This window comes from Miniopterus schreibersii (assembly GCF_964146895.1).
Source record: "Miniopterus schreibersii genome assembly, chromosome: 11".
Taxonomy (NCBI): domain Eukaryota; kingdom Metazoa; phylum Chordata; class Mammalia; order Chiroptera; family Miniopteridae; genus Miniopterus; species Miniopterus schreibersii.
Genome location: NC_138111.1, coordinates 71,735,519 through 71,745,914, shown reverse-complemented (window position 1 = coordinate 71,745,914; position 10,396 = coordinate 71,735,519). Strand labels below are relative to the sequence as shown.

The window sequence follows — 10,396 nt, the reverse complement described above, 5'->3', positions numbered from 1 at the left end:
TATAGTCGTCACCTAGAGTCAAAGCTCAGGAAAGTATGTTAGTCACCTAGAGTCAAGGATTTCAAAGTCTGTTAGCCATGTTCTGCAGGCCCGCTTGTAAAGCAAGTTTCAGGAAAAATGTTTAAAAGCACACTTTGCCTGAGGCAATAGAAAAATGTAGCTAGTTAAGCGCAAAACGATCCTTCAACAACGGCGATGGTAACAAGACAGAAGTTCCTGCCTTTTGCCTTGAAGATGCACAATTATGAAATATTTTGCAGAATTTTGGTTCTTCAATCTGGTTAGATCGCTGACGATGGGGATGAAGGCACCAGACAAGGCATGATCAGCAGCCGAACTAATCAGACGAAGGGAAACCGCGAGGCTTGCACAGGAACTAACCGATCAGCTTCCCCGTGACCCCACTCCTAACCTTCAATCTCTGCTTACAAACCCTCGATTAAACACCATCAGGGACTGGGGCTCACCCTGGGGGCTCTGGGGCTGGGCATGCAGGATCCGCTGCCCCCCTAGGGTGGCGGCTTGCTGTCCCCATCACTGGCCTGCCCCTACACCTGTGCTGACGGACACCACAGTGCAGGGCCCCCAGGGGCCGTGTCCGTGCGGGGACCCACGCCGATGCGCAGAGGGGCGGGGGTGCCGCTGGTCACAGGACATGAGGAGTGCAGACTGGCTCCTGCTGAGGCCTGCCGGGGAGCACGCTCCCAGCTGTGGTATGCTATGAACAGGGGTCCCTCTGCCCAGGTGTGTTTACCACTCTCCCCTACACTATTCTTACCGTTTAGCACTAATTACTATCTTACCAATTTTCACCATTGGCACCTATATTATTACTTGCTTAAAAGGAATGATTTAAATAAATTTACTGTCCAAAAAGGTAAACAATGAGAAACCCAGTAACAGGAGTCACAAACTGGGGGTGACAAGCTGAACCGAGTGGAACAGGACAGTGTCATGTCTGGCTGCACACCTGCTTCACCACAGAGGACAGCAGGTCCGGGGGTTCAGGCCCAGGCACACACTGAGCCTGTCTACTGGTGAGATGGGGTGGGCAGCCCCACAGTGTCCCTAAGTCCCCTCGGAAACCATGGGAGGTAGGAAACCCACACCACTCACCTTTCATCAGCCAGTTGCACAGGAGTCAGTCGCAGGGGCTGGCATTTTGTGAGGAACGTAAATGATGCCTGGGGACAACTGCGACAACTGCAATATCACCCGCAGCACTTGTGGGCTCCAGTGGTCACACACCCCGGGCGCTGCTCTCCCTACCCCACATTCATTACCAAGGAAGCATTTAGCTGCCACTTGGGAATCAATGGAAACAAGGGGGCCCAAGTCCCACCCTAGGCCCTGACCCCAACATAAGCAGTCCTGGGGGCCAGGCTGCAATTCCACCCAGTCTCCCTGTGGGGCCACTCGCAGGTTTCCCACTTTTCACAGTGTGCTCCAGGACCCCACCATGGGGAACAGCCCACAAGGGCCAGCAGGTCTATCCTGCCACCCTCTGTAGTCAGGGGTCTCAGAACCCAGCCAACGCCCCTGGCAGTACATGTACACTGGAGGAAGGGCTGTTTCAGATCACTGAGATGCCCTGTGCAATGCACGTGTGTGGGGTGGGGTGGGGTGGGGTAGGGGACACACCTTCAGGTGTCATGGAGTAGGAGAGCCCAAGGTTCAGTGGAATGGATGGAGCTGTGTGTGCAAAGGCCGGAGTCCGTGCAGGCCAAGGGCCCTCACCTGAAATGGGCACCGCTGCTCAGCCTCCAAGGCCCTGCAAAGAATGGGCGTTGCCCTGGGCCCAAAGGGGAAAACAACTGGAAAACGGGCCAGGTCACCAGCCATCCAGGGCTAGGCTGCTTCTCCAAGAGGTGCAACGTGCTGCACATCTCACCTCTCCCGGCTGCCGGTGGATGGAGAACCCTGAACTAGCCGGGGCACGGTAGTGCCCTGCAGACTGCAAAAGCTCATCATCGGACCCAGAAACCCTTGGCTAAGGGCCCCCCAGAGTCCCTCCAGCACCCTCACCCACTCACTGCCATCTCGGGCCCACTGTCTGTCTGGGAGCCACTGAAAAGGAGAGTTTGAAAAACCGAAGTCCTTTTTCCCCCAAAATATTTTTTATTCTTGCATTACATTTGTGTTTCCAATTGTGAATAAAAAAAATGCTTAGAAAGTGGTTACAAAACTGTGAACTGACACGAGGCGCAGACTCGCCTTCTCTGCATGAGACGACACGGTGCCTGGCGTCGGGTCAGGTCAGCCTGCCTGGCTCAGGTGGGCTTCTCACTCTCAGAATCTAGAAAACAAAACCATACAGCTCATTACAGGCTCTACATGGTCATACCAGGCCCTGGAGGGTGGAGCAGTGACACCAAAGCACCCACGTTCCTTGGAGGCTGGAAGGCCTGACTGCAACCTGCCCTGTGCAGACAGACCCGGCAGCCTCTGCCCCTGGCCACCTACCACACTGAGCAACTGCCCCAAACCAGACAGGCCCTCCCAGCACCTGCACACTCGAGCTGAGCTGACGGAGAAAACTGCCTCTGGCTCCTTGGGCACAGCAACCACGAGATGCCATGGATTCTGCTCAAGGCCAGCACTAAGATGAGGCACCAAATGTAGCTGGGGGTCCCCAACCCTCCATGAACACAGGCACAAAGCCTGACTTCATGTCTGTGGGAGTGTGGGACCTGCAGACCGGGGCAGCAGCCCTAGCTGGGTGCAACAGGGGCACCGGCCCCCAGCCTGAGTGAATGCAGGGGCACAGGCTACTGAGCAAAAGGCCATCAAGGGCAGACGGCCAGAAACACACGCTGAGCCCCACGGGGCTGGGGAGCGGGGGTCCACTGGGACAAAGACCTCAAACCCACACCTGCAACACGGCCCTGTGCCTTCGGTACAGCAGAATCCCTTCCATGACCCTTGGGTGGCCCCAACCTCAAAGCCTCTCACAAGGCCTAGAGCCTGCACCTCCCCTTATACATCATCCACAGAGCCACGCAAACCCAGCTTTCTTGGAAACAGCCAACGTGGACAGGGACTGAGAACATCGTTTAGTTGACCGTGAGTCTCACTTTGTCTGTGGGGTGGAGCCCAGCCCACATCTCTATGCAGCTCAAGTTCAGGGGGTGGAAAGCAGAGTGAACAGACCAACCCAGGCCCGGAGCCCGTGGAGGCTGCCATCCGGGGACCAGGGCACGCCGGTGGGGTGCTGTGTGCACAAGATGGTCCCACGACACCCACTCTTGCCTCCTGGGCAGACGGTGCCCACTGCCAGCACGCAGCCTGCCCGCTGCCTCCCTGTGGAGCTAGCTGACTTGGCTTCTATGTGGGTAAAGAGAAAGAAAAGGATGTGGTTTCACACTATTTTCAAGCAAAAATGTTTATTTTTCTCCTTCGTATATACAATCTTGTGGGAATCCTGTGCCACTGACCACTCATGTGCACGGCCAGAACTCTAAGCCTCATGCTGGCGCAGTGGAGCTGGCGCAGGTGCTGGTGGGGAGGGTTAACTTCCACCACCCTCAGGACCCACGCACACAAAACTCAGCAAAACCAAAGGGCACGTTACAGAGAAGGAAACCTTAGTGCAGCATCATGCCCTGGCATAAGATTCTGCATAATCACCTCGAAAATGCAATTCTAACTGAATTGATGGAATAACTGTAAACCAAAGTAAGTTAGCTAGTTCTAGTGAGGCCCCCAAACGCAGCAGAATTCTCCATTCACAGCTGGGCAGCCCAACCAGCTGCCTCCCCATGGGGAGTGGGCAACATGCTGGCCAGTGAGGAGCAGGGCCTTTAGTTTCACTGGGGGCTGCCTGCCGCCTGCCTCGGATGAGTCCGACTGGCTGGGCAGCCATGGTGCCTGGAGAGCAGTCTGGGGGCCAGAGGTGGGTGGAACAGCCTGCGAACATGCCACAGGGCCAGGCCCAGGTGGCCACAGGTCTCAGTGCAGATGATGGAAAAGGAAGGAGGGTCAGCAGGACGGTGGACGGGATCCCAGAGCCAAAGGGGCGTGTGTCAGCAGGGCGGCGCCAGCCTGTGCTCCCCTGATGAAGACACACCCTTACCTTCCCCATGTCACAGCAGCCCTGCCTGGCTTTGGGTCCTGAGGGGCAGTCTGCTCACCTAGAACTTCCCAGCAGGTTCCACACGGCCCCAGGAACCATGCCTCCGTGGGCGCCTGCTGGCGGCGCCTGTAGTGCTGCAGCTCAGCGTATGTGTGCGCTTGTTTGCTACCAGTGATGCAGAAGCCCAGAGAGACCTCCCTTTATGAACAGGTAGCAGGGCTCCCCTAACACGTGCAAACCCTTCAATAGTCAAGGTCACTAGTTCAATTTAAAAAAATATATAACACAACAGAAAACTAAAGATCAGACTGTAGCTTCAAATTTGTAAACCATTTATATCTCTCTGCAACTTAAAATGGGAAATAAGATATTAGCACACAAGCCAACTGCAAATGAAATACACCTTTTTCAATACATGATTTTTTAAACATCTCTTTCCATCAGGGAACAGAAAACCTGAAACTCAAGGCACGGTAATTCTGCAGGGCAATTACAATGTTCGAAACATTAATCCAAGTACAGGAAGTAGATACAAAGACTAGGTGCAACCCACGGGAACCTCAGAGTAAACGGGGCCCGCAGAGATAAAGGAGGAAGGGCAGCCCTCACAGGCCCTCTGTGGGCACCTCAGGAGGGCAGGACAGGCTGGGAGGCCACACCACACCCCAGCGCCTCTGGGCTATTCAATTCAGCACATCCATCTGGCAGGTGGTCAGACAGAGCTACAGGACCCACAGCCTGGGGCCTGGCATGCTGACCACAGGTGGCCGAAAGAATGTGGGACCCATCGGCCCACCCACTGTGCTCAAGCCTCGCCCCCAGGCAGGGCTTCGGCTGCTGGCCTGGGCTGCCCAGGAACCCCAGGAAACAGGAGCAGGGAGCAGGCTTCTGTACTGGCCCAGAAGCAGTGCACAGGGTGGGGCTGAGAGGCCAGAGAGGGCAGTACCTGGCATGGGCACAGGTAGGGCCAGGGCAGTTCCAGGAATGACAGTGGTGGGTAGAGGGCCAGACGCCAGGGCCAGACATGGTGTCCCCACTGTTGCTCGAGGTGTGTTCATCTACAAGACAAGAAGGGGAGGACACATGTGGCTGCAATCAACTGGCCTCCCCCAGTGGCCCCAAGGGTCCCCACAGTTTCTCTGTCCTCAGGAGAGTGTCCCAGGACCTGCCATGGGGTACCTTCTAACAGCTGGCACCGAGTGACGGTATGGGGCCAGGAAGCAGACGCCCTCTTCCCTTGCTCTCCAAAGCTGCAGCCTGGCCACCTCTGGGCTAAACGCTCCAGCTGTCCACAGGCCACAGGCTCCAACCCAAAGGCCTACTGCTTGACTGCTCAGTGTCATTATGGGAGGACCAGAGCAGCTGGGAGCATGTGGGGCATGTGCCCAAAGCCTGCAAGAGTGGCAGGGTGGCCCCTCTGCTCTCCACACCCCCGAGAAGCAGCATGAGGGTGAGGCAGTGAACAGAGAGAGTTGGTGAGACCAGTGTGCTCGTGATGCAGACACCTCAGGAGGCTGCAGCAAGGAAGGAGGCCGGCAAACCAAACCTCTAGACAAAATGCTGGCAGGTCAATTCCAGCAACTAAAAAAGATAAAACATCACCGGCTCATGGGGTTTGCCCCAGGAACGCAATGCTGCTGTCCAGTGGAAACTGGTGCACCTCACCCAGCTACACCTGAAGGGAGAAGCCCAGGGATACTCGCCACAGATGCAGGGAGGGATGTGAGGGGCTCTGCATTCCTTCAAGGACAGCCGAGGCCCTGCGAAGGCAGCCTGAAACCCGCACCCACCCATGCCAGTGAGAGATGGCAAATGCTCTCGCCCAGAGCCCTTGCTCCTAGTCAGCATGCATGGGGTCCAAGCCCAGGCAAGGCAAGGCAAGGATAGAGGCACAGACGGGACAAAAGGGAAACCATCTTCATTTACAGATGCCAAGACTGTGTATGGACAAAACCCAAAAGAGTGAACAAATCAATTTCCAGAACTAACCGACAAATTTAGCAAGATTGCAGGGTACAAGACACAGAACTCAACTGTATTTCTATATACGAACAAACAACTGCATTCCAAAACATCCACTCCCTAGGATACACTTAACGAAATGTGTGTCACAACTCTGATACTACAAACCTTTGCTGAGAGAAAGTAAAAAAAGACAAATGAACACACATGTCAAGTTCATAGGAACACTCAATACTGTTACCGTGTCAAATCTCAGTTAATTAAAAAACTCAATACAATCCCGATTAAAATCCCAGCAGGCTATTCTGTAGAAATTGACAGGCCGTGTGTAAAATATATATGGAAATATTAAGAACCTAGAAATATCAAGAAATTCTTGAAGAATATCAGTGTTGGAGGCCTCACACAGTCAGATATTAAATTTACTATAAAGCCACAGTGATGAGAAGGTTGTAGAATTATCATAAGGATAAAAGAATGGCTCAGTGGAACAAAACAGTGACTTCAGAAAGTGGACCTACACACACAGAGCCACTTGATGAATGTCTGTGGAAGGGGACATGCTGGTAACAACCACAGATATGCATATGGGGGGGACACTTGAGCCCTACATCGAATCACACACAAAAGTTAATCTGAGGTGGCTCACAGGCCTGGCTGGAACAACCGGAGCACAGAACACCTCCTGGTCTTGGAAGAGGCAGATTCCTTAAATGGAACAAAAATATTACTGAACATAAAAAATTTGATAAACTGGACCTCAACAAAATTAAAACTTTTGCCATTTCACTTTCATCATGAAGAAAATAAAAAGACAAGCCAAAGACTAGTAGAAAAAAAAGCCACGTATAAGTGGACCTGAGAAGTTCCAACCTGTGTTATTCAAGGGTCAGCTGTTGTTTGTCTGCAGCTGGGAATCCACATATGCAGAGGGCTGACTATAGGTAAGTGTGGATTTTCAACTGCTTGGGGGCTGGCAGCCTTGGCCCCGGCATCGTTCAAGGGTCCACTGTACACGGTGAAGGACAGATACACAACGACCTCCAGGAAATCAGTAATAAATAAAGAGCTATTTCAACGTTTCCATGGTAAAGATCCCTGACCAGGAACTGGACACAAGATGGAAAAAAGATTGTGTAAAGGGGCAAAAGGCAAATGAAAACAGTAAGAAACCTGTTTCTAGGCTTCTAATTATTTTTACAGATAAGTTTTCAAATACAATATCCCCCACACACTTTTTGCAAAAGTCACAAAAAAAGACAAGGCAATACTAGGTGAAACAGAATATGAAAACTATAAAATATTAAGGAAGAAAGAAGACTGAGAATTTGAACAGAGGACTGGCTCAGCGGTTGAGCATCGACCCAGGACCCAGGAGGTCGGGGTTCGACTCCGGGTCAGGGCACATGCCCGGGTTGGGGGCTTGGTCCCCGGCTGGGGGCGTGCAGGAGGCGGCCGATCAATGACTCTCTCATCATGGATGTTTCTCTCTCTCTCCCCTCTCTGAAACCAATAAAGATATATAATAAAAATAAAAATAAAATAAAATGGAGATGAAAAAGATACAGCAGATGTGTGTGTAGGTGACGGGACAACAAAATATAAAATCTTGGTTTTCGGGACGATGGCGGCCCTGGGACAAGCAGCAGAGCGTCCCTGCTCCCAGCCACGGACCGATTTACTCCTAAAGTAGTGCATAGCCAGCTTGGAAAAACTAGAAAAATATACCTGAGCGGACGAAGCGCGAGTGGGGAGCACTCCGGAGACATCACGGAGTCTGGTACGGGGGGGCTTAGGAAGGGGGAGCCCCCCTGAAGCCTGCGCTGGGCTCCGAGCCCCGAGGCCTGGAGGCCTCGGGCGTGTGGACCGGCCTCCAAAAGCGGGGACCCCACACCCGGAGCCACGAGAGGGGAAGGAGCGCCCCGTGCACAGGGCAGAGGGACCCCGGGGAAAAGTGTGCCTGCGAGGAGGGGACCGCGTCTTCCTAGTGAAACAAAGCCTCTAATGCGGCTGCGGCGGGCGCCTTGTGCTCAGGGTGCTGACCCGAGGAGAAAGGGACCAGATGGCACAGAGCAGCCACATCCAGGGACCCGCTGCCTCCTGTAAGGCACTGTGCTGAGCCCCAGAGAGCATTTAATCTGTGTGGCGCGGGGGAAAGAAAAGGGCCCTCCCATTGCCAGGGACCGACTGGCTGTGGAGGTTTCCTGCAGCCGCCTGAACTCTCTGGGAGATTCTGAAATCTGTGACCAGCCCTGAGGCGTGCCGTGGCCCAGCTTTCCTGAGACCAGCGGTAAAGGGGGCCTGCGCGGCCTGACTGTGTGCCCCCTTGCTTGGTGCCTTGATGTGGGGGCAGCAGAGCCTTGCAGGCGGATTCCTTGCCCGTGTGCTGCTTTCTGTGCGTCTGAGTTTTTGTTTGCTGAACTGGCTCCCACCTTCCTGGCTTGCACTGGGGAGAGAGACCAGCTGGGATTTCTGTCTGCATTGTGGAGAGTTCGGAATACGCGCCCTGGGCGACCAGCCAACCAGAGCTGGGCAGGGAGGGGCGGAGCCCGCCGGCCTCTCCCCCAGCCGGGAACACCGCCCCCAACAGGAAAGGGGCGGTGGGCTCACTGAGGCCCCAGATCCGACCCTGTCCACCCCGCCCGGCAGGGCACAGTCCTGAGGGGGAGGGAGAGCCGCTCACAGGACATCACAAGAACTAGACTCTCAGGACTGTTTGGGAGCTGGAGGAAAAGCTGAAACCCCTGCTGGGGGCGGGGCAGGCAAAGTGCTCACAGGAGTCTCTTTTGATCAAACCCACTGAGCCCAGGCCACTGAAACTCCCATACAGAAAAGGCAACAGGCTGAGGTGAACCTGAACCTACAGCAGGCCAGAGCCTGGGCAACTAGAGTCGGAGGATTTGGCAGAAATAGAGGAGTTGGCCTTGAAGCAGAGACTAACTTCCTCACCGTGAGCGCCTGACAGTGAAGCCTCAAAGTAAGGGGAGTGACGCCCTGAGATACACTAGCCACCCTGCACCCTAAGACTCTTCAGAAGACTCTGGAGTAAGACCAGGCAACCACAAGGGGGAGGCAAAGTAGCTGACAGGTGGAGGAGGTCCATAGAGAGCCTCAGATCAACCATCGACCTGAGGACACCAGAGCCAAACCTGGACGCTCCTCACATTGGCTGATACACAAGCACCTCCCAGGAGAATGAAATCAGCCCACAAAACAGTGAGCCGCAGCCAACACAAGCTGCCCAAGAAACTCAACTGATTGACTGTCAAAGAGAAAGGAAAAAAATTTTTTAAATTAATTTTTTTAAAAAGGAATTTTGTTTTGTTTTTTGTTTGTTCTCTCGCTTTGTTTTGTTTTGTCTTTGCTTCTACTATCAAGATTTTCTTGATATTCTCTGCTTAATTGCTGGGATATTATCATTATAACCAATAAGGTTTCTGCTTTTCTCTATAGTTTCCCCCACATCTCTTATTGGCCTCCCTCCCTGCCTGGGTTTACCTCTCTCTCTTCTAGTTCCATTGGCATAACTTCTTTTCTCTTTCTTTTATTTTCTCCCTTCTGTCTTCCAGTCTTTTTGTTTGATTGTTAGTTTCTGTTTGTCTCTTCATTGTATTTTTGTTTTCTCATTTTCAACTGTTATCCTATTCCTATTCTCTACCCTTAACTTTTTGCTGGCCCTTCTTTCAGAATCTTTTCTCTGCCCCTTTTATCTCCCAGTAGCTTCTCTATTTTTTACATTTTATTTTAGTTTATTATTATTATTTTTAAAATTTTCATTACTATTAGCAGTAATATTGTTTTCTCTCGCTAGCTTTATTTTTCTTTCTCTCTTTCTTTTTCCCCCCCTTTTTTTGGCTTTAGCTTTTGTGTTCTCCCATCACTCTCCCAGTTCTATTTTCACGTGGGTTGTTTTCACTGTGACTGTCAAGATATTCTGTAAGACACCCCTTGTTTCCTGGAAGTTTAGTTGTGTATTGTCCTGCCTTGCCAGCACCCGTACAACAGCTTACACGACGAGGTTGGGGCTGAGACCCACAGTTGGCCAACCTGAGAGGAGAGTCCTCCTAAGGACTGGTCAACAACACTCTAGGCCAAATCACAATAGGAGAGGCCAAAGAAAGCACAAAAGGGACACCAATGAAAAGGACACGCCTAGAGCAAAGAACTCAAAAGTATAAAGAAAACAAACCTCTGGGCTCCACTGGACTTACACTACAAAATCCCAGCCTAAAAGACTAGGAGATAGCAAATATATCTAATATATAGATACAAACACTAAAAGTCACCAAAATGGGGAGAAAAAGAAACAACCCCCAAACTAAAGAAAAAGAAAAATAGCCAGAAAAAGACTTCAATGAGATG

General features: G+C 52.3%; 1 protein-coding gene across 16 annotated transcripts in view; it reads right to left on the bottom strand.

Moving 5' to 3' along the window:
- Nucleotides 1–2,096: 2,096 nt before the first annotated feature.
- The window catches only part of WNK2 (WNK lysine deficient protein kinase 2), a 125,528-nt gene continuing 117,228 nt past the window's right edge, over nucleotides 2,097–10,396 (bottom strand). For 15 of the 16 annotated variants that reach the window (XR_013999878.1, XR_013999879.1, XR_013999880.1 and 12 more), the window contains 2 exons: nucleotides 5,019–5,130; nucleotides 2,104–2,296 (listed from right to left, as the gene is read on the bottom strand). Coding sequence is in view for 12 of the 16 variants with exons in the window: in XM_081151591.1 (XP_081007717.1) it covers nucleotides 2,271–2,296; nucleotides 5,019–5,130 (138 nt within the window). In the remaining 4 variants the exon portion in view is untranslated. Of the gene's footprint in view, nucleotides 2,297–5,018; nucleotides 5,131–10,396 lie in introns of all 16 variants that reach the window. The other variant, XM_081151598.1, reaches the window with a different exon arrangement.